This window comes from Nyctereutes procyonoides, unplaced genomic scaffold (genome assembly GCF_905146905.1).
Source record: "Nyctereutes procyonoides isolate TBG_1078 unplaced genomic scaffold, NYPRO_anot_genome, whole genome shotgun sequence".
Lineage (NCBI taxonomy): Eukaryota > Metazoa > Chordata > Mammalia > Carnivora > Canidae > Nyctereutes > Nyctereutes procyonoides.
The window spans coordinates 24,167,859-24,194,589 of record NW_026575051.1 but is presented as its reverse complement, the minus strand read 5'-3'; the positions used below and the strand labels follow the sequence as shown (position 1 = coordinate 24,194,589).

The following is a 26,731-nucleotide window of genomic DNA, read 5'->3' as shown; positions in this document are numbered from 1 at the left end:
ATACTCATTTCCATTTAGGTTTATAATAAAAGCTTACAGATAATTTGGGCTACATTCCAAGGTATTCCTTATCTTTCCCTAAAAATCATTCTGTCTGAGTGTTAGTAGCCAGGGTTGGTGGGGAGGAGACCATGGGCAGAAAGCCATCCTAACTACTTAGGGTTAGTGTTAACTGCATAATGAAAAGCCCCTGGAGAGCAGAAAGAACCCATCTGGGGGACTGCAGGTATGTTAAAACAAACAGCTGGGTATCTGGGTGGCTCAGTGGTTGAGCGTCTGCCTTCAGCTCAGGGCCTGATCCCGGGGTCCTGGGATTGAGTCCCACATTGGGCTCCCCCAGGGGAGCCTGCTTCTTCCTCTGCCTATGTCTCTGCCTCATTCTCTGTGTCTCACATGAATAAATAAAATCTTAAAAAACAAAGTGCTAAACCATAAATGCCTAGAAGAATGCCTCTTCTTCTCTCTTTAACTCTTAATTTCTCTCCCACTGCTGGTTTTATCAAGCTCCCTGGAACTTAAAGTAACCCTATCTTGATTTAAAAAAACAAAACAAAACAGAAAAGCTATTACTTAGGCTTTAAGCACAGTTCTACTCATCTCTTTTAGATGAATTAGCTTTTAGAGTTAGAACTTAACTTTTAGAGTTAAATTTCTCCAAAGATTGTGGACAGAGGCTCTCTCCTGTTTTCACCTCCTACTCTCTCTTCAACCTGTTAATGTCTGGTTTTAGCCTCCCCCACTAGGATGAATCAGCTTTCTGGAAGGTTTCCAGAGGTCTCCTAGTCACGGGTCCTCAGTCCTTGCACACCTTAACCTCATATTTGTGCCTCTGTTCTAGTAAGCCACTACACTGGAACATTTCCCACTTGGGCTTCCACAGGCTTGTTTTCTGCTCTACTTCTCTAGTCCACAAATGGAAGTCATCTCCAAAGTTCCAATTCCAATTCTCCGTGTAGTTTCTTTTTTTTTTTTAAATTATTTTAAGATTTTATTATTTATTTATTCATGAGAATACACAGAGAGGAGAGAGAGAGAGGCAGAGACACAGGCAGAGGGAGAAGCAGGCTTCATGCAGGGAGCCTGGCATGGGACTCGATCCAGGGTCTCCAGGATCACACACCCTGGGCTGCAGGCGGTACTAAACCGCTGAGCCACTGGGGCTGCCCCCAATTCTCCGTGTAGTTTCTCTTCCTTAGTCATTTTGTCCATCTCCGTGACCTCAATTATAATTCATGTTGGTGACACCCAGTCTATATCTGGTTCTGACCTCTCCACCCATGTTTCCATGGGCTTGCTGGGTAATCTCACATATGGATATCCTTCCAACACCTCTGTCTCCATGGGTATTAGACTTAACTTGTCATCTTTTCCTTCAGGTCTGTCCTTCCATTCCAGCTGAAGGCTTGAGTCATCTTCATTTCCTCTTTTTTTCTCAGTTGGTCACTACATGGATTAGGGTGGAGCCTTCTTTTCTTTCCAACCCATAAATTAGGAATTTGTGCCACAACTTCCAATCTCTAGAGAAATACTGCAGCTTCTTTGTATTAAAAGCCCCTTACTCACTCTTACTTTGGGAGGTGAATAACTCAGTGATGGGGGATTCAGGGAGGGCCTTCCAGCCACTATTGGGTAGGGCTGATGTATGAAAGGTCCCCTTCTCACATATGGTCCTGTCTCTTGCTCCATCCTGCTGCAAGCCCTGTGGGTGGGAGAGTGTCAGGCTCTTTACAACCTCTGGTCTCCAGCAAAGAAGTAGTATCCTGGTGCGCTGGTGCTGGGACCGCCTGTAGTTCTTCAGCTGTGACTGGGTGGTATGCAGATTTAGGGGAAAAGCAATAAGATGTCCCATTTTGACCTTGAATCTAATTCATGTTCTTCAATCTGAATTTACCCTGAATAAAGTTAATATTTTATTTATTTTTTTAAAAGTTAATATTTTAATCTCCTTTTGGTTCCTCAGGTATATTCTCAATTTGGTTGAGAAGCCAAAGGGAATAAGGGCTGCATGATGGATCATTTTCTACATGTCTGATACCAAACACTCTTCACCATTTTTATAAACTCATTTGTCTTCCCTTGGATGATAATGCTAACTCACTGTCATAAAAAGTCAAAAACTAATCTATCCTTTTCCATCTTTATTGTTCTTCATATGAAACATTTGCCTTTTAAAAAAGATTTTATTTACTTATTCATGAGAGAGAAAGAGGCAGAGACACAGGCAGAAGAAGCTGGCTCCAAGCAGGGAGCCTGAGGTGGGACTCCAGGGTCACACCCATGCCTGAAGGTGGCACTAAACCCCTGAGCCACTGGGCCTGCCCCATATGAAACATCTGACCAAGGAACTTCCTCCTCCCCTACTGCCAAACTTTAACTTTTTTGTGACTTTGATACAATGTCAATTATTCTTTGTAATAAAAACTTAGCAGAAAGAAAAATATAGGAATTCTACTAAATTAACTTCCAAAAAGGATTGATTGGTTGATTTAATATTTATTAAATTCCATAATGCATTAGCATCACATAAACACACAGAAAGAAGCAATTAATAACCTGCCATTATTTGGAGATGGAAATGATAAATTAGTAACAAATCAGAAAACAGCAATGGAACCTAAATACTAAAAATTCTTTCAATTATTTGGTTTCCTTATTATTAGTATCCTTGAGATAACTGATGTAAAGAATAGGCGTTAATGCATCTAAAAAAAAAATATCTACAATTCTACTGCACAGCAGCTAAGGCATTTGCCTGCCAAGGGAGATAAATGATGTTCTTGTGTGTACTTGAAACTTATAAATGGCTGCAGCAAGACACAGGATGGTAGCAACTGTGCTAAAGTAAGAGCTCAGAAAACTATAATTGCTATTTAGTTGCTTTTTGTTGTTAAAAATGCAGAGTTTGGAACAAATTGGTTACTATGCCGTGTTTGTGGTCTTAGACACATTTCAAGGATATTTAGGCCATTTTAGCTCACTCACAAATTTTAGTTAGTGGGAAAGTATACAGTCAAAATGACCTTCCTAAATTCTATTAGTTATTTCTGCCAATGTTTGCAGAAGGTTAGTTCAGTTTTGTTGTTGTTTTAAATTATTCTCCCAGGCCACTGGGAGTCAATGCAGTAAATAATTCTTCCTTTCCTGATGTGCCACACATTGCCAACTCTCAGGATTCTCTTCAATACTCCTGCACAATGCACAGGAATACAGTCTCTCACTGCAGTGGGCTGCAGTAGTAGGAGACCTTTGAGCAATGTGAACATGATGCAGTGCTACCTGGCTGACCCTGGGCGCCAGGGACCTATGAAGTCCATCCTGACTTGTAGTGCTGCCTATTTTTTGACATTCAACATTCTCACCATATACAGTATCTGCAAGCAAGGTCCTTGCATCTTCAGACCGAAACAACCGAATATGATGCAATATGTCAACAACTTGAATGTTTATTTTGCTTTAGGAAACAACTTGTACATAAGAAAATTTCATCCATGGCTCCCCACATTTATGAATCTGGCCTTTAGGAAACACAGCAGGCAATGCCTTTTTGAGTTTCCTTTAATGGTCACACATGGCAATATAATTCAAGGCCTTGAAAACATCAGTGGTTAAGCCTTTATGCAGAGTCGTACGGTTGAGTTTGTATAGTTAGAAAACAATACTGATTTTGAGATCCTACAAGCAAACCCAACGTAAGTATTGCCATCTATTCTTTAAATGCTTTTCAGAATTTTACAAATTACTTTTTCTTATGACAATTTCTTCAGTATCTTAAATATTCCTAAGTAAGAGTCCACCTCGTAGTTATTAGAAGCCACAAATGCAACAATGTGCACCTTTAGGTCACTATAATGGCAGTTGCCTTATGCCGGTAAATAAAACGAAACAAGCAAAACCCAGCTCCCCCCCCCCCCACCCCACCCTTCGGGAATGTCTGCATTGCCTCGGGAGCAGCATAACGCGGTACAGTACCCGGCCAGGCAAGGCCAACACATGCCGCAGACTGCAGCCGCAGCGGCTCCCGGGCCAGGTGGCAGTGGCTGTCCGCAGAAAGGCACACTGCAGCGCTCCCGCCACACCTTCCGCGTTGGCACTGCACCAGAGGCCACTGTAAAATCTCCTGGCCACCAACAATATACTTTTTTTTTTTTTTTTTTGCTGGTTTTGAAGAAAGAGGAGGGGGCGGGAGCGAATGTGTGCGTTTTGAGTGCGACAGATCCTTACTTTCTCACACTCCCTAAAATATTTCCCCTCAAAATATTTACAAGACAATCTCCAACTTCCTTCATCTGCCAGTTCCTAAACCTGAAATTGCCTCTCTTCGAACGCACTTCAGTGAGTCGAGGTCTGACGGTACACGCGTGGATGCAGGCGGATCTAACGTGCCCGCTTCTCCGCTGAGAAACGGCACCTGGTTTGGGGGTGTTAGCAGCTTAGGTCTGCAGGCGGAGCGTTCTGCGGGGAGCGCTCCCACCGTAGAGGGGCTTGGAGAGGTTGGGCCTCCCGTGTGCTGGAGAACCCCAATTCCCAGGGAGGGCCCTTCCCGGCGTTCACGCTTCGGCGTGCGAGGAACCCCCCCGCAAGCAATAGCTCACCCGGCTGCATCCTCCAAAGCCCCAACCTCGGGGCGGGGCGCGGGGAGGTGGAGGTGGAGGTGGAGGTGGAGGTGGGGGGTAGCACCGCCTGCAGGCTCTCCCGCCGGCGCCTCACGGTTTTCCCCCTGGCTCCTTGGCGCCCCCTGTCGCCGGGCTCCCCAGCAATTCGGCGCAGGGAGGAGGCTGGAGAGGTGGCGGCCCCCGGGCGTCGGGGAGCGGAGAGGCGCGGGGTCCGCGCACCCGCGGACCGCGCGGACTGGCGGGCGGCCCCGCGGGAGGGCGCTGGGCGCTCAGGCCCGGGCGCAGCCCGCCGCCGCCGCCGCCGCCGAAGCCGCCGCAGCCATGTCCGCGCGCCCGCGCTGCCGCAGCCCGGCCGTGATGTCATCAGGCGAGCCCCCGCCGCGGCGCCCCACTCCCGCCCCCCGCGGGCCTCCGCCGCTGCGGCCCGGGCGCCGCGTCCCCGCCCCGACGCACGTGCGCCCGGCTTCTGGGATGCCGAGGCCCGCGGCGGCCGCAGGACGATGCGCGGGAGCCGGGTGGCCGCGGCGGCAGCGCTGCTCCTCCTCCCAGCCGGCCGCGTCCCTGGCGGGGCTGCGCCCGGGGGCTGCGCGCGGACGGGGGCGGGGGCGCCTGGGGAGGGAGGGGGGAGGCTCCCCGCCGCCCAGTCGCTGCCTCGTCGCCGTCTGCTGAGTCATGCCAAGCGCTCCCCGCAGCCCTGGAGCGCTCGCATAGCGCGGCCGGCGCGGGCTGCGCAGCCATTGGGCCGGGCGCGGGGCCGCGAGCGCCGGGCATGACGCGCTGAGCCGCGCTCGCCCGTGCCCGCCGCTTCGTGGAGCGCCCGGCGCGGGTGCCCGTGCCGCCGCCCTCCAGCCCCGCCGCCGAGCCGCCCCCGCCTCGCCCGCACCATGATCGCCGCGGCTTTCCTCGTCTTGCTGAGACCCTACAGCATCCAGTGCGCCCTCTTCCTCTTGTTGCTTCTGCTGGGCACCATCGCCACCATCGTCTTCTTTTGCTGCTGGCACCGCAGGCTCCAGAAAGGGAGGCATCCGATGAAATCGGTCTTTTCGGGTCGTTCCAGGAGCCGAGGTGAGCCACGCCGCGGCGGGGTCCTGCGGGCTGGGAGGGACATCTAAGCCAAGTCGGAGAGTGAAGCGGGGCTCGCTGCCGCCCGCGCCGCGGTCCCTACCCCCATCACTGCCCGCTCCGCAAGCCTAGGACGTTTCTGTGCTTAACGCCCCCCGTTGCCCCTGTTTGCCCTCCCCGCCTTACCGTGACCCCCGGGCTGCACGGTTGGGACGACCGCGGGGATGCCCAGGGCTGGGAGGGGAGGCACCGACGCAAATTCTAAGTGTCCGTTTGCCAGAGCCCCAAGGGTCACTGGAGCGGAATCCGGGGCTGCGGCATCCTCCCTTCACCCACCCATCGCTGGAGCTTAGGGGTAAGAGAGTAAGGCAGGGACAGTTCGGGGCTCCCGCACTCTCCCAGAACTTTCCCCGAAACTTCTCGCGGAGAACTCACCCTAGGGACCGATGGCCTAGTAACCTCCCCGCCCCTCGGAGTGTCCCCGCCGGATTCAAGGAGTCCGGGACGTGCCTTCCCGACCCTTGTCCCTCACGTAAGTCCTTAGTAAGTCGAAGAACAAGGAGTGAAATGAAGTCTCGTTTTTCTCTTTTCTCCCTAGATGCTGTTATGAGATCCCACCACTTTCGTTCTGAGGTAATTTATTTAGCGCGCACGCTCAAGGTCAGAAGAAGTTCTCTTTCCTGAGTACCCATATTAACCATATGCGTGTTAAGAAACCAGTAGGGCATTGAAGGGCGAGCATGCTGCCCCCAAGCCGAAAGGAACGCGTATTTCTAAGCGGTTCCCCCACACGGGTGCCTAGCGAATGAACGGTGTTGGCGAATTTCTGGTGTAGCGGAGCCGCTGGACCAGAGCGGGTCGAGACGGCCCCTGAAGGCGCTACAGACCTTAGGAAACTTAGCCACCGGGTGGATTTCAGCTTCGTTTACGGTCTGTGGTTTGCCGGGGGAAGCTCTCCGGGTGCTGTCAGCTGCCTGGGGTTGTTCCCTCGGAGAGCCAGAGCCGAAGACCAGAGGAGAAAGAGGTCTTAGGAAGTTAGTGCGGAGCAACTTGATCCACATGCATTTCATCGAATGGTCTTTCAAGGTTACATTCCTGTTAACTCATAAAGCTGTCCGCGTTTTATTGGGGGCCACCCGATGATTTTTGCAAGGTGATGGTGGTTATCTGGCTTTATCCGATGGTGTGTGCTGGCCTTTGCTCTCTGCATGGTGGACCATGCCTCTGTGAGCAGATGACGTGGGTGCAGTGTTTAGGGCCGCTTGCTATCGGAGTGAGCCCCACTGGAGGTAGGACAAAACAAAAATCACGGGTTGTCTCTGGCCCAGCTTTCCTTTATGAGTTTCCAGGCCAACCCCCCACTTAGTGTGAGATGATTTTCCTCTCTTTTTAGGAGAGTTTCCCACAGCCAGGCTTGGAGGTTACTGGTAACAATTCTTGATGTGGTTTCCTCATTTTAGCAAAGACTTCATAGTTAGACACCCTTCATTTCCTTGCCGTTTACCTGAGAAGTTATTTCACATTTTGTTTCACTAGTTAATCAGATGTTTTATTGGACTCTGGTGGCTTGAAGGCATTAACTGCATTATTATAGCATCATTATAATAATGTTGCACAGTGAGTAATTCTCCTGCATGTAGAACTCTGAAGGGTGAGAACTCTGTTCTCAATTTAAGATACTTACGAGAATAACCAGTCAGATAATCAAGAGGTTCCTTTCCTGTCTTTACACTAACTAGTTGTGTGGTTTTGGGAAACGTTAACTTCTCAGCACCTCAGTTTCCCTATCTGAAAAATAGAAGCAGTAGTACCCTGCAGGGTTATAGTGGGAGGGGAATTTACAAGTAACTATGTAAAAAAACCACACTAAGTTCAGAGTGAATATTTAGTACTGGGGAGCTAGTTATCATTACATCTTGTAAAATTGATTTTAAAAATTGAATCAAAAAATTGGGAAATAAAAATCTTTGCTCAGTTTGAAGTCTTAACTAATTAATCGAGATTTATGGGAAACAACATGAACCATGTCTGGTATGAAACATTTTTGGATGTCTGATTAATAGAATAAACTCATTTAGATGTGACAAAAAATAAATAATGGTCAGAGTGCAAACATCAAAATTTAGGATTTTGATTTTAAAAAGAGATTACCAGCTCCATACAGTTAAGTGATAGAATCAGAATAATCCTTTTATGGATTATCATATTAGCCATTAGGCATTTCAGCCGACACACAAACCAAAAAAATGAGGTAGGACTATCTCGTGTAGTTATCTGTGAGTGAAGCATTTGTCTTGAGCTTACATTTGGTTAGGAAAGCTGGAAGCAGTTGTTTAAAGCTTTGGCTCATTTCATAAAATTCCTAGTCTAGTTTGACATCTTGTCTATACTTCGTATTTGTCTCATCTGCTAGCCTGTGAGCTCCTTGAGGACATGAAATATGTCTCTCTTGTTTAGGGCTGTCTCCCCACTGTCTGGTATATAGTGGGTTCTTAATTAATACTTATTGAATGAATGAAAAATTTCTCAGTGTGTGCCAGTTCCCAGAATTGGCTCAGTAGAACTCAGAGTTGGGCAGCAAAGAAAAATGCACATTCTCAGGACTTTGCTTGGAATTCAACATTTACTGAATCTCTTTCTAGCTTTTAAAAATTGCCCTGGAGTTTGTATTAGAAATGTAAGTCACTAAGTGTAACAAAATGATTTGGTTAGAATATTTTTTTTTTGGTGTGACTCGCTGACTCACTCGGTGGAGCATGCCGGTCTCGATCCCAGGATTGTGAGTTCCGGGCCCCACATTGGGTGCTGAGCTACTTAAAAAAAAAAAGGCAAAAGAATTTTTTTTTTCTTGGGAAATTAAATACAATATTAGCTTAATTTTTTGATGAGTTACCTGTGTTCCTTTTTGTACCAAATTTCTTTGAATAAACTACCTACTCACTTATCTCGTAAGTGAAAATCCTGAGACTGTGTTGTATGAAGATGTCACATTTCTTCACTATTTTCTTCAATGTTTTATTTGTGGTAAAATATTTTTATGTCTTCCCTTGAGGAAAACGTTGGGAATTATTTTTTTGTCTCTTTTGATCAAAATGCTGTTTCTTGAAGAATTTTCTCCTGGAGAAATACCTCCGAATTTTTTGGATTCTAGCATTTTAAAAAATTAGAATTTGAGTGGCATAATGGATGTTCTTGTTGTTTCTTAGTAGTAGCTGCTGCGAAATATTTCTCAAAGAAAATGTTTTGATTTTTAGGCAAGTCATAATCATATTGATCTAAGAAGCTAGTGCCTTCCTCATTCTGATCTCAGTAAGTAGATAATTCACTTTCAGCATTTCCATAGTGGCCAAATGAGGAAAATGAGTTTAGGATATGCTGACTCATTTTGAAATGTAAAAGAGCTTTGGGAAAGCCCTTGAACATGTGAAGGAGTTTGTTAGCCCTGTGATGCTTTCATTGGCAGAGGATATTGCATCTGCTATCTACACACCCAGGAAGGAGTCCAACTGGACAGGAAAATTCAGGATGTTCCTTTCCAGGTAGTTAGAGAAATACTTGTCCAGGGAGGTGAACCATGGCATCAGAACCCACTCTGCTTTGTGAAGAAAGTCACATCTCTCCATCTGAGAAGCTCCAGCTTTGTTTTTCTTCACTACGTGTATAACAAACACAGTTCTTCAACATGCAGCAATTTCTTCCTCATGAAGCTACAACTAAATACTATAGCTGTTTACAAGATATTTTGTGACTGTAACCGCCTACCAATGCTTTTGACTTTGACATACTTGTAAATTCATCTTTACTGGCTTAATAGTCCTCTAAAATTTAATAAGAGCATGTGAGAATGTGAAAATAGTAACCCAGCCAGCAAGGGCTGAACGCTGTAACTCCCAATTCATTGCCAGTTATAAGGACCCAATTAGATAGATAGAAATATGTGTTTTGTGTATGAATTTAAAGAACTTGTATAGTTTTTTTTTCTTTGTCATAAATAGCTAATGAAGAGAAATGACTTCACACTGAAGTAGGACCCAGTTTAGACAGCAGGTGTTCAATCTGGGTATCTAAGAAGGGTGCTTTTCCTGAGGATTTATGTTTTATGCTGTGACTTTACACAATGGCTGACTGTTATCCTGGATTCCTGTGGTGAAAATCAGGCAGTGACGATCCTGATTTTAAGGGAATTTCAGAAAGTGATATAGGTAATTGAGGCACCATTATATTTCAAGAAAGAGTCTTAGGAGTACTTCAGTAAAGGCAATTATCATGCCCTTTGAGAATACCCCCGAGTGAACAGTGCTAAATGATCCCTATTCATCAGCTCAGTGGAATAAGGGAAGCCTTGTTTCACACAAGCAGGGGGAAGAGTGTGTTGTATGTCTATCAGGATTTGAGTAAGTATCTTCACTTCCCGTTTCAGGTAAAGGAGCCAAAAGAGTTAACTCAGGTTAAGCAGTTCCCAAAGAGTCACATGGCAAGATAAGGACTAAGACAAGAATGCCCTGGCTACATTTTGTCTGCCTGGTGGTATTTAATTGTGTCCCTCATAGCTCAGAGAATAATATGTCCAACATTCTCAATGAAAGAGACGAGCTAAGTCGAGTGAATTTTTAGTGGACATTTCTCTTAGAAAAGATTAATCCTTTAGGCTTTTCCAGTGATTATCCAAGTTATCCTAGATGAAAAGATGTTCCACACAAACTCTCTTGGCCTCATTATATTCCCAGAGAGTCCCTTTACCAAACCATGCAAGAATAGTCAGCAAAATAACTATATTTCATAGCTTCTTATTAAATCTGTATATTTCATTGAGAATTACCCAGTTTAATGGATTAGAGAAAATGATAGTTTATTATTTAGCTCTCTTTTATAATTGTGTTATCTTTATAAATAAATTCTTTGCTTAGAGTTAAATTCTAGGTCTAAATTAATTTATATTAATTAAATCAGTCATAAATTGAACTCTACCCATGATACAGTATTCATTTAGCTTCATTCAATTATTTTCAAAATAAACGAATTTACTTTTCTGTTCCATACAAAGTCTGATGTTAGATAGTAGGGCTAACAAAAGGTCTGAGGTATAGCCCCTGCCCTTGACGATTACTTCTAGGTCATTTCCAGTATCAGTGCTGAAATGTTATAGTTGCTGGTTTCTTCTGTTATGGTAACTGAACTGCTGTCCTGTTTCCAACTATGAATCACAAGTGTGACAAGAGCATCAAAGGCCAAGATATACAAGTACAGCTAATAACATTTGTATAAAAGATAAATTCACCCTGTTCACAGAGCTTTAATATGCCAGAGTTACCACTACCATATAATTTATCTTTACTTTAGATACATGGCAACAAAACGGAATGCTAAAAGAAAATAAAAAAACAAGGAAGAATAGAAACCCACTTCCCCCCCCAAGCAATCCAAGCCAATTAAATGCAATCTAGATGAAAGTTGAAATAAGAGCTTTTCCAGAGGAGTTTGAATCTTTGTATTCTTAAGTCTCAAGAATGACTCTTTTTGAGATTTGGATTATAAAATAGAACCAGGCTAATTATAGGTCTTGGTTTAATGAAAGGGATTTAAGAATAGGGTTCAGAATCCTGATTTTGGGTTCCAGCTGTGCCACTAACTGTGAGATCTTGGTCGAGTCTCTTGTGTCTCTGAGACTTAGAGTTGGTGTTCACTGCTAACATGAAGATGATCACTGAAGCACCTTCCAGAAGTAATAGCCATATTTGTCCTATGGACAAACTATCATGCTAAAAAGACATCATGTAAAACATGATTCCTGCCTTCTGAGAGATTAAGGCAGGTAAAGATGAGGATATAATTAATAAAAATACCAACTAACAAATTATGTATAGAAAAGGAATGGTTCGAATATTGTGAAGAAATGACTGCTTCTAGCTGAGGTGATCAGAAAAGCCTTCCAAGAGGCAGTGATATTTATGCTGAAGCATGTAGATTGGGTAGTATCTGTCTAGACAGAGAAGGAATGAGAGCAACCCCCAGCAGAACACGTGAGACAGGCAAAGATTTAGGAAGCAGGTGATTGTTTTCAGAGCTCAGGATATACCAACATTGAGTAGAAAAAAGGGTAAGGATAAGTGAGTACTAGCTACAATAAAAATATATTTTGTATACTACTTGAGAGTTGGCAAAGGCCTTTGACATAACATTATTTCATTTGAAAACTTTAGGAGGTCACTGCTATGATCCCTCTCAGGAGAAGCAAAAAAAAAAAAAAAAAATCATTTTTTGATTTCTTTTCTGGCAACTACAATGAAACAGCCTGATAACTCTTTTTTCATTCTTAAGAAGAATGGGGAGTCATGTCCACTGCTGCAGAGGGTGAGATGTGGGAGAATGACTGGATCTGGGCCTTTCTGGTTGCCCTGAAGCTGTGCATTTGCACGATAGCTTGTTTTTCAGAATACCATGGATACAATGTTTTTCAGGTCCAATGCTCAAGGATAATTGGGCTGTATTTTGACTTCAGACCCCGTATGTCCAGGGATTTGTGACATCCTGCTCATGTGTTCAGTGTGGTCATTACAAATCCTAATGCAAAGTAGAATAATTTTGCAGGTAATTTGTTATGAACAAGATGTTTTTTTTTTTATCAGCTTTGAAACATTTTTAAGGTAATCAAAATATATCTCTGCTTTTAAACTTCGTCCTTGTAAATCTGTCTCCCGTGAAAGTTATTCTAGGTGTTTGTGTCCTCAAATCCTCAAACCTACTCTTTCACCCTTGGCCACTCCTAACTCACAGAGAACATCAGTGCCATGAAGCAATAGCAGTGTAAACTTTTTTGTCCCTACAAACTAAATGTATTTCAAACTTACCTCACAGTGCAATAGAAAACACATCTGTCCTCCTTTCTAATATTTCATGCTTATGTTGTGAATTCCTCTTCTTACCAACTCTTGGAGATGTTGTTCCATGAATCATCCTTTCCTCTTTTATTGTCTATTGCTCCCTCATTGCAGGCTCCTGTCTCTAATACATAAGCATCATATGTGTTATCTTTTTTTAAAATTTAAACTTGATTTAATTAACATATACTATATTATTAGTTTCAGAGGTAGAATTCAGTGATTCATCAGTTGCATACAATACCCAGTGCTCATGACATCCAATGCCCTCCTTAATGCCCATTACCCAATTACCCCATCCCTCCACTTACCTCCCCTCTAGCAATCCTCAGCTTATTCCCTAGAATTAAGAGTCTCTGGTTTGCCTCCCTTTCTGTTTCCCTCTTATTTTATTTTTCCTTCCCTTACCCTATGTTCATCTGTTTGTTTCTTAAATTCCACATATGAGTGAAATCATATGGTATTAGTCTTTGATGGACTTACTTCACTTAGAATTACACCTTCTAGTTCCATCCATGCTGTTGCAAATGGCAAGATTTCATTCTTTTTGATGGATGGCTAAGTAATATTCCATTGTATGTATATACCACATCTTCTTTATCCATTCATCCCTCAATGGACGTTTGACCTTTTCCATAGTTTGGCAATTATAGGCACTGCTGCTATAAACATTGGGCCCCTTCAAATTACTATGTTTGTATCCTTTGGATAAATACCTAGTAGTACAATTGCTGGGTTGTAGGGTAGCTCTATTTTCATCTTTTTGAAGAACCTCCATACTGTTTTCCAGAATGGGCTGCTATGTGCTGTTTTTTGCAAACAATACAGGGATGCCTGGGTGGCTCAGCGGTTGAGCATCTGCCTTTAGCTCAGGGTGTGATCCTGGGGTCCTGGGATTAAGTCCCGCATTGGGCTTCCTGCAAGGAGCCTGCTTCTTCCTCTGCCTGTGTCTCTGCCTCTCTGTGTCTCTCATAAGTAAATAAGTTTTTAAAATCTTAAAACAAAACAAAACAATACAAACCTCCCTATACCACCAGCTCTTCTGGCAGGGAAAGTTTCCTGAAAACGATTCTTTGTCACGTTCTGTTCCTTACCTCTCATTTTTTCCCTCAGCTTTGTGTAATCTGGCTTCTGCCACTACTACTTAAAATCACTCACTCTTCGGCACCTGGGTGGCTTAGTTGGTTAAGCGTCTACCTTTGCCCTTCTTGGGGTCCTAGGATTGAGCTTCACATTGGACTCCCTGCTCAGTGGGGAGTCTGCTTCTCCTTCTGCCCCTCCCCCTGGCTCATGTTTGTTCTCTCTCTCACATACAAAAATAAATAAAATCTTTAAAAAGAAATCACTTACTAATCACTAATGATTTCCAAATTGTTAAATCAAGTATTTCAGTCTTTAACTTAATCAACATATCTTGTATTTGATTGACACTGTTGGCTGCTGATCCCCCTCTTTGAAACTTTTCTGACAAGTTTTTGGACAATACTCTTAATTTTGCCCCATTTTATGGCCGTGGTTTCTTCTGTTCCTGCATTGGATCCTTCTACCTAAATGTTGATATTCCCATGGTTCTGCCTTAGGCCTAATATTTTTAAACAACTTTATTGAGCTGTAATTCACATGCTATACAGCTCACCTATTTAAAATATACAATTCAGTCAGTTTTAGTATATCTGCAAGGTTGTGTAACCATCACACAATTTAATTTTAGAACATTTTTATTACCCTCAAAAAGAACACCATACCTGTAAATAGTCACTCCTCCTTCCCCCCTCCCACTTCCATTCTCCATCCCCAACCCTAAGCAACCACTAACCTACTTTTTCTCTTAAAAGATGTATGGGGCTTCATTTTTGCCCACCCTATTTAAACTCTACTTGCAGGATCTAACCATACTTGCTGTTTTAATTTACCCACATATAATGATTACTCAGAAATCTGTATATCAAATTCAGACTTCACTTTAATTTACCCACATATAATGATTACTCAGAAATCTGTATATCAAATTCAGATTTACCCACATATAATGATTACTCAGAAATCTGTATATCAAATTCAGACTTCACTCAAGATACAGATAGTCAAGTGCTTTTCCCTCATTTTCACATGGTGGTACCATGTGAAACTGAATTTGTCAGTCCTAAACTCTATCTGCCACTGTTTGGAGAGTGTCACTACCCTCACCCCCACCCTCTGCAGCTGCTCAAACTAGGAATCTGGAAAATATGACAGATCCCTTCCTGTCCATCCTGTCCCCTTTTAAATGTCTCTGGAGTCTGTCTTCCGTACTATACCCATTATGGTTACCTTGGTATAGACCCTTTAATAAGCCTCCCGAGCAGTCTGCCTGCATCCTCATCTCCAATCCATACACACTAACTTAATAAGAATCATTCCAAGATATCAATTCTTTTTTTTTAAGTTGTCTCTGTGCCAGACGTGGAGCCCAGCATGGGGCTTGAACTCACAACCCCAAGATCGAGACCTGAGTTGAGAGTTGGCCACCCAATGAACTGAGCCACCAAAGTGCCCCATAACATTTTTATTGGTCAAGGAGACATTCAGATTCAAGTAACCCCAACATAAAAATGGATTATTAATAAACAGGGATTTATATTCTCTCATAGCAAGAAGTCTAGAGATGCTGCAGGCTCTGCTTGAGCTTCATGGCTGTAGGACGGCCAGCACAGCTCCAGACATGCTTAAATTCAAGGAAGGAAGCAGAGGAAGGGATAGAGCTAGCCAAGGAAGGATATTCATCAGGAAATCAAAATTTTGGGGCACCTGGGTGGCTCAGTGGTTGAGCATTTGCCTTTGGCTCAGGTCATGATCCCAAAGTCCGGGAATCAACTCCCACATTGGGCTCACCACAGGGAGCCCGCTTCTCCCTCTGCCTATGTCTCTGCCTCTCTGTGTCTCTCATGAATAAATAAATAAAATCTTTAAGGAAAATAAAGGAAATCAAACTTTTTGCCAGTAGCCTTTCCAGTTGGGTTTCTTCTTATACTTCACTGGTCAGAACTGTGTCGCAGGCCATCTGCAAGGGCAGCTTGGGATATGAGCTTTTATTTTTCGTAGCTTCTGTAGAAGAAGTAGTCAAGGGAGAAAGGGTTGAGTAAGCCATATTCCTCTCCTACTTAAAACTTCAGTGGCTTCCCACTTCCTCCAAGATCAAGTTCAACTTTGTTTTATTTTTATTTTTAAGTAATCTCTGCACCCAACGAGGGGCTTGAACTTACAACCCTGAGATCAAGAGTGTACACTCCAGGGCAGCCCGGGTGGCTCAGTGGTTTAGCGCCACCTTCAGCCCAGGGTATGATCCTAAAGACCTGGGATCCAGTCCTATGTCAGGCTCTCTCCATGGAGCCTGCTTCTCCCTCTGCCTGTGTCTCTGCCTCTTTCTCTTTTTCTGATGAATAAATAAGTAAAATCTTAAAAAAAAAAAAAAAGAGTGCACACTCCACCACCTGAGCCAGCCAGGTGCCCCAAGTTTAACTTTCACGATATGACATCAGAATGATCCCTATCCTGATGTCCTAGTGATAGTTCTAGTATGACAATTTGAACACGTTTTTAATACTCCAGACAGATCATGACCTTTTAGGATTATTATTTTTTTGTCCATGTTATTTCCAACTGAAAAGGCCTCTCTTTCTCTTCCATTCCTTTCATTGCCAACCTACTGCCAGCAGGAACAAAAAATATTGAGGCACAAAATGCTAACTCCTGACGTTCCTTCAAAACCTAGTTCACAGGTCATTTCTTCCAGGAAACTTTCTTAGTTCTCTCTTCATGGTGATAATTAAGTTTTTTGTTCATCTTTTCTATAAGATTGTATCTTGAAAGTAGTCCAAATCCCTAGTTCTTAGCTCACTGTCTTGCACAGAATAAAGCTCAGTTAAATGTTTGATAAATGAATGAATATTTGATGTTTTATTTTTAAAAATTTATTAAGTTAATTTTTAAAAAAGATTATTTATTTATTTATTTATTTATTTATTTGACAGACAGCAAGAGTGAGAGAGATCGCAGAGGGAGAGAGAGAGAGAGAGGGAGAAGCAGACTTGCCGCTGAGCAGAAAGACTAATGTGGGGGTAGATCCCAGGGCCCCAGGATCATGACCTGAGGTGAAGGCAGAAGCTTAACAGACTGAGGCTCCCAGGCACGCTTATTCTTCCTTTCTTTCTTTTTTTTTCATTTTAAAAGATTTTATTTATTCATTTATGAGAGACACAGAGAGAGGCAGAGACATAGGCAGAGGGAGGAGAGGCAGGCTCATACAGGAAGCCCAATGTGGAACTCGATCCCGGGACTCTGGGATCATGCCCTGAGCCAGAAGCAGATGCCCTACTACTGAGCCACCCAGGGGTCCCTAACCATCACGATCTTAAGAGAAAAGATTAGGGCAGTTTTAACGTGTAGTTTATGCATTCATGCCAGGTGAGAACCAAATGTGGTTTGGTAATCTCTGTTCAACTAGTTTTGAGAAATGTGGTGGTAAATTTGAATAAAGAACATCAGATATATCATATGTTGAGGTAAATATATAATACTATTTCTTTCCTTTTAATTTCTTGAAAATACATGTAATTGTTTAGAGCACAAATTATGACATAGTCTTCTGGGATGTATGATGTGTATATAGAAATTTGACAACTATAGTGTAGATAAGTACAGGGAAGTAAGTGGACTCACTATATATGATTGCAACGTTTTTATATTTTATATGAAGTGGTATATTAACTCTAAGTAGAATGAAAAGTTAGAGATGCACATTTTAATCCCCAGAGCAACTAATAAAAAATAATGCAAAGCCAATATATAAACCCAAATTGAATTCTAAAGGATACCCAAATGATCCAGAGAAGGAAGGTATGAAGGAACAAAGGAATGAAAATCAGAGAGGAGAGGTGGAAAATAAAATCTAAACTGGTAGACTTCAATCCATATTATAATTGCATTAAATATTAATGTATTAAACACTCTGATTAAGAGACAGATTATCAGAATGGATATATAGTGAGACTTACCGTATGCTATTTATAAGAGGTATACTTAAAAACCCGGTTAGATTGAGAGTGAATGGATGGAAAAGCTAAGTGATGCATATGATAATCAAAAGAAGATTAGAGTGGCCATATTAATATCAGATGAAATAGATATGAAGACAGATATAAAGAGGGATGTTCCATTATGATAAAAGGGCTAATTGTTCTAGGAGACATGACCATAAATATGTACATATCTAATTACAGAGCCTTAAAATGCATGGAGTAAAAATTATTGAAATTAAAGGAAGGAATAAGGGTGCCTGGCTGGCTCAGTTGGTAGATCATGTGACTCTTGATCTTGGTTGTAAGTTCAAGCTCTATGTTGGTTGTGGAGATTACTTAAAAAAACCAAAATCTTAAATCAGAATAGTGGGATGCAGCCAAAGCAGTGTTTAGTGGACAATATATAGCTTTAATTGTTTATATTAGAAAAAAAGAAATATCTAAATCCAACAAATTTTCAACTTTAAGAAGCTAGGGGATAAATAGGGTGAAGTAAACACAAAGTAAGTAGAAGGAAGAAAATAATAAAAAGCAGACATTGATGAAGAGAAAACACATGCAATAGAGAAAATTAACAAACCCAATGTTGGTTCTTTGAAAATACCAACAAAATGTTTAAATGTCTAGGTAGACTGACCAAGAAAGAAACACTGTCATGATACAGGGAGGAGAATTTGTAACTACAGAACCCACAGCCATTAAAAGAATGAGAGAATATTCTCTACAATTTTATGCCAAAAGACTTGACAACTAAGATGAAATGGACAAGTATTTATTTATAGCCCTTCAATTATCCATCCTGTGCATATTTCATTGTTTCTTAGAACTCTGACCCTCAAATCTTGAACTTTGAAATACCTCTCTATACACAACCTCCTGTCTCTGCACCTCATCATGCGCTTAAAAAAAGCGTAAAAAAAATTTTTTTTAAGTAAACTCCACTCCACACATGGGGTCGGAACTCACAACTCCAAGATCAAGAGCCACATGCTCTCCTGACTGAGCCAGCCAGGTGCCCCTCATCTTGCAGTCCTATTGAGTTTCTGCCTTTATCAGTACCTCTGGTCCTAAATCTTACCTAGCTTTCAGTCTTATCAGCACTTTCTGACTACTTCACTTGCCTTTCTACTCAGTGAGACCCTTAATCAACTGTATAGAGCAACTTTTACTCTTATCCTCTCTTTGCTTATGCAGTTACTTGCTCTGCCACTAGTGACTTTGACAGTTCCCAGACCTGAGTCAGTCTCATGGACTGTTTTTCTATTTCTATGCCTAGGAGGCCTGTCCTTATTGGACATTTTCATAAAACCCAGTCATTTGATTCATTATGTAATCTAGTAGTCATGTTGCTTTATTTTTTTAGTATATCAGTTAGCTTCTGCTTTGTAACAAAGTACTTGAAACATTAACTATCTAGGTCATGATTCCCAGGGTTGGCAATTTGGGCTGTGCCCAACTGGGCAGTTGTCCTGGTCTGAGACAGGCTTGGCTCATCACAGCTGGAACTCACTCATGTGTCTTTTATCACCCTCAGACAAACTCAGTTTTTCCTCTATAGGTCTTGATAGATTTGGGTTCCAAAAGCATCAAAAGTGCAATAAGCAAGGCCTTCAGAGATCTAGGCCCTGAACTTACAAGTATAATGCCATTGCTTACATGTTTGGGGCATTGGCATGTCATAGGAGCAGGGAAAATAGGAGGAGTCCTGATGGGAGGAAGTGAAAAGTATTGTGGCCACATTTGCAATCTACCGTAGATAATCTTTTGATTTATCTCTGGTATGCTGATGTACTATTCTCCTCAAAGCACTCATTTTAAGCTTTTTCTATTGTTTTCCCTGAACAGTCTTTCCCAATACCTCAGATTTCATATATATGGAAATTATTTCCCACCAGAAGTTTCTAGCCCTGATTTAATGTTTCAGTGTTTTTTTTTTTTTGAGGTATAATTTCCAGTTTTAGAATATTTTCTATCACCCCAGAAAGATTTCTCTTGCCTTTTTGCATTTAATTCCTATTCCCATCCCTTACCTCCCAAAACCACTAATCTACTTTCAATATCTCTAGATTTGCCTTTTCTGGACATTGAATGTAAGCAAAATTGTATAGTATGTAGTCTTTTTGCATCTGGCTTCTTTCATGTAGCTTGATATTTTTGCAATTTATCCATATTGTAGCATGTATCAGTAGTTTGTTCATTTTTATTGCTGACTAGCATTCCATTCTGTGAATATGTCACACTTTGCCTCTCCAATCACCAGATAATGGACATTGGATTCCCCCCCCCCCCAGTTTTTAGCTGTTATAAATAATGATGCTATGAATATTTGCTTAAAATCTTTGTGTGGGTTTATATTTTTATTTATCTTGGGTAGATCCTAGGAATAGAATTGCTTGCTTTTGTGATAAGTTTATGTTTAATTTTTTAAAAGATTTTATTTACTTATTCATGAGAGACAGAGAGAGAGGCAGAGGCATAGGCAGAGGGAGAAGCAGGCTCCTCACAGGGAGCCTGATGTGGGGCTCAATCCTGAAATCCTGGGATCATGCCCTGAGCCAAAGACAGATGCTTGACCGCTGAGCCACCCAGGCGTCCCAGTTTATGTTTAATTTTTAAAGAAATTGTCAAACTATTTTCCAAAGTGGCTGTACTATTTAATATTCTCACCAGCAATGTATGAGGATTCCAGTTCCTTCACATCTTTGGCAGCACTTATTATTGTCTTTTTAATTATAGCCATTTTAGTGGGTCTGAAGTGGTATTCTGTAATTTTAATTTGCATTCCTCTAATGCCTAATGATTTTGAGGATCTTTTCATGTTCAAATAGTTCAAATCTTTGGCCGTTTTTATTATTTTATTAAAATACTGAGTTTTTTTCACTTGCGTATTTTTGTCTCCCACCATTGCCATTTGTCTGACCACCACTACTACTACAACCTATTGTAACATTCCATACATACTTACAACCAAGCAAAGGTGGAGTTCCATCTTTAAAAACTAAAGAGGCATTTTGAACAACACAGTCCTGGCAATGGAACCTGGACTACATTTTTCAGACACGGTAGGGAAAGTTTTCACTCTGCATTATAAAAAAGGACAGCCAGATAGAAACTTTTACAGCAGTAAAATAAGATGGGAGAATTTTAACAAATTGTTTAGTTTTTTACAGAGACTTCACTGTCAGAAATCTTGAATAAGCCACCTGGTCAGTCATCCAGAACAATTCTTCACATAATTGATGACCTTGGCTTTCACTTAGGGAAGAAAACCACCTTTTTCTCTATTTGTTTGCATTTTGCTTTAATGTATTCTGTGGAACTAGGTCCTTTCTGTGTTTTAAGGTTTTTTTCTTTGGATTTTGAAGAATTCTTGGCCTTTCGATCTTGGTGTTAATGGTCTTGAGTCTTTAGCATTCTGGTTTGATTTTTGTGTATTTTTGGCTGGAATATCTCATATAGATTTCTTTATTGGGGTTTTCCCTTTAGCTCTCCCATCATCAGAATTGTTATCATCATTATCCTATCATCATCTTCATCAGCAACATGTTTTACTTTTTCCTGTGGTACTTCACTACTACTTCCAGTAATGATCTACTTCCAGGGGCAGATCAATTTCAGATAAACTTTTTAGGAGTTTCACATCCTACTCCTCTTCATCTTCTGACTCTGCAACTTCCTACATAGCTACCAAATGCTGTCCATTAATATGCACAGCCCTGAATCACACTTCAATCATAAGACCACAGGTGGTGGTATTTGAAAGCCCCGGAGGAAAAAAAAAAAAGATAAATAAAAAAATAAAAATAAATAAAGAAAGCCCCTAAATCATTGGCTGTACATTTTCAAAGTTGCCAGTGTTATTTTAATTGGCTGCTTTCATAATTCATTGCCTCTACTTCAACACTGTACGATTCACCTTTTTTTTTAGACTGAAGATCCGATATATTTATTATCATATGCATATAAAAGAAGCAAACGTACCCATAAAAAGGTAAAAGGCTATGGAATTTAATAAAAATAAAGAACACTGGGTTATGTCTTATATATGAAAATCAAACATTTATATAGCATTCTCAAATTGTATAGAACAGATTAATGACTTCATTTGATTTTTTTAAATTGAGAGATAATTGACATATAGTATATTAGTTTTAAGTGTGCAACATAATGAGTTAATATTTATATATATTGAGAAATGATCGCCATAATATTTATATATATTGAGAAATGATTGCCATAATATGTAATTAACATCCATTACCACACATAGTTAGATTTTTTTTCTTATGATTAAGATTTATTCTCAGAGTTGGTAAACCTGCGTGTCTCAGTCGGTTAAGCGTCTGCCTTCAGTTCAGGTCATGGTGCTGGGGTCCTGGGATGGAGCCCCACGTTGGACTCCCTGCTCGGCAGGGAGCCTGCTTCTCCCTCTACCTCTGTCTGCCACTTTGCCTACTTGTGCTCTCTCTTTCTCTCTGTCAAATAAATAAATAAATAAAATCTTTAAAAAAAAGGCTTATTCTCAGAGCAACTTTCAAATATACAATACAGTATTCTTAACTATAGTCACCATGTTGTATATTACATCTCCTAGACTTATTTTGTAACTCTAAGTTTGTTTCTTTTAACCCCTTCATCCCTTTTGCTTACCCTCCACTCCTCCTCCTCTGGTAATCACAATCTGTTCTCTGTATATATGATTCAGTTTTTTTGTTTTGTTTTATAGATTCCACATATAAGTGAGATCATAGGCACCAGAAAAGAAAACTGTGTATTCAGATTTGCCTATTTTTCTTTTTTAAAGATTTTGTTTTTAAGTAATCTCTACACCCAACCTTGGGTTCGAGCTCACAACCCTGAGACCAAGAGCTGCCTGATCCACCAGCTGAGCCAGCCAGGTGCTCCAGATCTGCCTATTTTTTAATTTTTTTTTTCCTCTTGAGTTGTTCTGAGTTCTTCATATATTTTGGATTTTAAGTCCTTATCAGATATTGGTTGTACAATTCATCTTTTGCACCAGTCCCTAAACTGACTCTTTTTAAAGATAACTGGTGTTCATTTTCATCATTATTCACCTGAAAATGACAGTCTTTGTTGGCTTTGAGTTCATATCTGAAAAGATAGTTCCGGGGCTTCATGGGTCTTATGTCCATGTTCACTGAATCTTCCATGGGGTGGTGGTACACATAGGTGGAAGAGAAGGTGGTACACATAGGTGGGAGAGATAAATGACTGCTATTCTAGAGAATAGCCATGAGGGATGGACTCCTACCAGGACTGATCTTTGCCTATTTTAAAACTGGATTTTGTGTCTTCTTGTGAGAGTTCTTTATGTATTCTGGATACAAGTCCTTTAACAGACATAGGATTTGTGAATGTTTACTTATGGTCTGTGGTTTGTCTTAGTGTCTTTTTAAACTTTTTCATTAAGTGTAATTTCTTTTATGGTTATCATATCTAAGACCTCTGCCTCACTCAGGGCCATGACAATTTTCTGATTTTTTTCCTAGAAATTTTATAGTTCTGGTTCTTACATGTAATCTATGATCATTTAGAGTTTTTCTTTATTTTATGTGTGTATGCATTCTTGGTATACTTTTAAATATTAATAGAGTTCATCAGTGGAGCCATTTAATATAAACCTGATGTTTTCTTTGTGGGACTATCTTAAGTTACCAATTTAAAATTTAAGCATTCAGTTTCTTTACTTTTTATATGCCTATTTGGATTTTCTATTTCTTCCTGAGTCATTTCGATCATTTGTGTCTTTCTAGGAATTTGTTCATTTCATCTAAATTGTTTAATTTGTTGGCTTAATAGTATAGTACTTTCAGATTTCTTTTTGCTTATGTTTAGGCAGAAGCTTGGGTCTTTCATGATCTTGTTCTGTTGCACACTTATGTGACTATGCTTGCATCCAGGGCTAAGTGGCAGGAAGACAGAGAGAATATATTATAGTGGTGACAGTTGACCCCACTCTCTTGGGATCAGAGAGAAAGCTTTCCTTCCTAAGAGGTTTGGTTCCTATACTCTTGGGACTTCTGATGTTACTGCCTGTGGGATTGCTTGAGGGCTGGGGCTCAGGAGCACTCAGAAGAAAAAGTGGAGGATTTCTGCACTCCTTTTCTCACTCCTCAAGTCTGAATAAGGAGCCTTCTCTTGGAGTTCTCTCTTTCTGAGCCTCAGTACCCAGCTCTGGGTTTCAGGCTGTGATGCTGCATTGCATTCAGTCTAGGGAATACTGGAGACCAAAAATGGGAAACTCACGAATTACTTGGTGGTACTTCAAATTCTGGACTTTTTACTTCAAGCCCCCTGCTACTAGCGGCTTCTCAAAGTCTTCATATAGCAAGTTGCTCAGTGGATTCTGTTCAGTTGTATAGTTGTGTTCAGTGGGAGACATATGCTTATTCTACTTTACTGTACCCAGAACCATGATTTTTCTTTAAGATTTTATTTATTTGGGGGGGGAGAGAGAGAGAGAGAGAGAGAGAGAGAGAGAGAGAGAGAGAGACAGCGCACGCGGTAGGGGGAGGGGTAGAGGGAAAAAAATCTTCAAGCAGATTCCCTGCTGAGTGCAGAGTCCAGCTGGGGGCTCCATCCCACAACCCATGAGATCCTTATGTGACCCTAAACCAAGAGTCAGATGGTCAATCAGCTGAGCCACACAGGTGGCCCACCATGATCTGTTTTCAAGTAGTCTATCCTACCTCCACCTTAAGCTCATTGCTTTTGTCTCTTTTTTTAATTTATTTTTTTGAAAATCTTGTAGCATTATGCCATCTAAGATGATACTGGTGGAGATGTGTATTGCTACATATAGCTCATGTAACATTGAAGATTCCATTTATATCATCATAATACTTATGGTTATAGTAACCTAACTTTAATATGTTTTCATTTGGAAAGCTTCTTATCTTTCCTTTTCTTTTCTGATCAATCTCATCATTTTCCAGATTGATGGATATTCTGGATTTCCTTCTAATTTCTGAAAACTAAATAGATTAGGATTAAAGAACTACCTGCTGATTTTGGAAAAAACAGTATATGTTTTATCCTGTTATTGATGTTATTTACAAAGAGAAAAGAATCTTTTCTTCCTAACTCCAAGAATTAGGCAGTAGACTATTAACAAGCTTTAAATAACTAACTGAACAACTCTGGAGAATCATTAACAAACATTAAATAAGTAAATTCCTGCCACTACCCACTCTGCAGTGACCTGCATGGAGGAGGAAGCAGGCATTTCCAAGCATTTCAGACTGATGTAGAGTGTGACTGTCTCTTCTTTTAAAAGTTGCCATGGGGCATCCCAAAGGAATCTCAAATATATTTGGGAAGATTTGATAAAATTGTCTAGCTTTTTAAAAGTGATGCAGTGTAACAGAAATTTGTAATATAAATAGAAACTTAGTTTAAAAAAATGTATAACAGGTCTGTTTCAACTGTTTTGAAGTCCTCCTGTGGGATCTCAACCTTTGGGGGACATTTTGAAAATCTGATGAAATCTATGGTCTATATCTCTAGAAGTATTAGGGGTACATGTATACATACATTTGCATATATTTTCAAGTGCCTGTGGAGGCCCTTTTAATGCTCATATGTAGGTTCCTAGGGCAGAGATAGACCCCAGATAAGAAATCTTGCAGTATGATGACCAGATATCCTTGTCTAGTTAGGATTCACATCATTTTGGAAACTTTCTACCAGTGGAAATTTGTCCTGGGTAATGCCGTCGACAGGGTGAGTTGAGCTTTAGTTCCTCACTATGGTTCAGGTGTGAGACAGTGTAGATAACTTTTTGTATATTACTGGTAATACTTGGAGAAATAGTAATTCCTCAAATTGTTTCCCAGTCCATAGTCTACAACTGGAGATTCTAGCTGAGATCTTTTTCTGCAGTGTGGAGGCTGATGTGCTCTAAATTTGTTTAACAGTGAAAAAGTACATCTTTAGGGAATATGTTGGGCTACAAAAACTTTTTTGGGACGATCTTTCTCAGCTTGCCTTTACCTTGCTGCAGTGATAGGGCTGCATAAGAAGTCAAGTGACATAGTGGAAATAATCCTGACTTAGTTGTTAAAAGACCTGAGGTCAAGTCCTGTTCTTTAGCTTAACTTGGGCAAGTCACTTAATATTGATGGAGCTTACTTTCTCCTTTGATAAACCAGAAATAGCAATACCTCTTCTATCTTTTTTTGCAAGATGTTCTGAGAATCAGTGAAAATAGTATATGATTGAAAGATAAAGGGAGGGATCCCTGGGTGGCGCAGCGGTTTGGCGCCTGCCTTTGGCCCAGGGCGCAATCCTGGAGACCCGGGATCGAATCCCACATCGGGCTCCCGGTGCATGGAGCCTGCTTCTCCCTCTGCCTGTGTCTTTGCCTCTCTCTCTCTCTCTCTGTGTGACTATCATAAATAAATAATTTTTTTTAAAAAAAGAAAGATAAAGGGACACTTAGCTATGATAGAATGGAGACTTCATTCATTCACCATCCATTTTTTTTTGTTAGTAAATATCTATAAATCTAACATGCATAGGGAATCTTTGATTTCTCTATTCTCCTGGTTAGATATATGGCCCTATTATCTCTCAAATACTTTTTAGAGTCTGTTTGTCTTGTATAGAAAAAAAGAGAATAAAAGGAAGGTTAGTGATAGAGAATGAGGAAGTAAAATGATTTGTGTAATAATTAATTTGAAAAATATCAGTAATTAGGTAGTTTATATGAGCTCTTAAGTTGATAGTCAAAAGAAGCAGGGTGGTTTTAGGCTCTTCTGTAAATAGTGAGATCTCATCCTGCCCCATATCCTGACCCAGAGATGACCTAGTTATGAGGAAATGATAATAGCTGCCATTTTTTGAGAGCTTTCCCGTCTTTACGTATGTCCTATCTCATTTAATCATCACTTGCCCAAGGTCACACAGAGATTGTTCCCAGAGCTGAAATTTCAACCGTGGTCCCTTTACCCAAACAGTCCATGCTTATAGCCAGGTAGCAGCAGAAAAGTGGGGCTGAATCAGAACAAGCTGAAGTGGCTTTTGCCTTTTCAAAGGTTGATAGGGATCAATGTTAATTCACATGCTTTAACTTTGAAATCTCAGAGTAACCTTTGAGCTT

The 26,731-nt window shown here is 41.0% G+C and overlaps 2 protein-coding genes and 1 pseudogene across 7 annotated transcripts in view; 1 reads left to right on the top strand and 2 right to left on the bottom strand.

Annotated features, from left to right (window-relative positions):
• Positions 1-5,609, bottom strand: part of BEND6 (BEN domain containing 6) — a 56,641-nt gene extending 51,032 nt beyond the window's left edge. For 2 of the 6 annotated variants that reach the window (XM_055329661.1, XM_055329662.1), the window contains exon 1: positions 4,593-4,899. Coding sequence is in view for 1 of the 6 variants with exons in the window: in XM_055329662.1 (XP_055185637.1) it covers positions 4,593-4,602 (10 nt within the window). In the remaining 5 variants the exon portion in view is untranslated. Of the gene's footprint in view, positions 1-4,592; positions 4,900-5,496 lie in introns of those variants that run through there. The other 4 variants (XM_055329658.1, XM_055329656.1, XM_055329659.1 and 1 more) reach the window with 3 other exon arrangements.
• DST (dystonin) overlaps positions 5,498-26,731 on the top strand; it is a 483,034-nt gene continuing 461,800 nt past the window's right edge. The window contains exons 1-2 of the mRNA XM_055329608.1: positions 5,498-5,678; positions 6,274-6,308. Of these exons, the coding sequence (XP_055185583.1) occupies positions 5,498-5,678; positions 6,274-6,308 (216 nt within the window). The remainder of the gene's footprint in view (positions 5,679-6,273; positions 6,309-26,731) is intronic.
• On the bottom strand, positions 20,863-22,781 carry LOC129512751 (nucleophosmin-like; annotated as a pseudogene).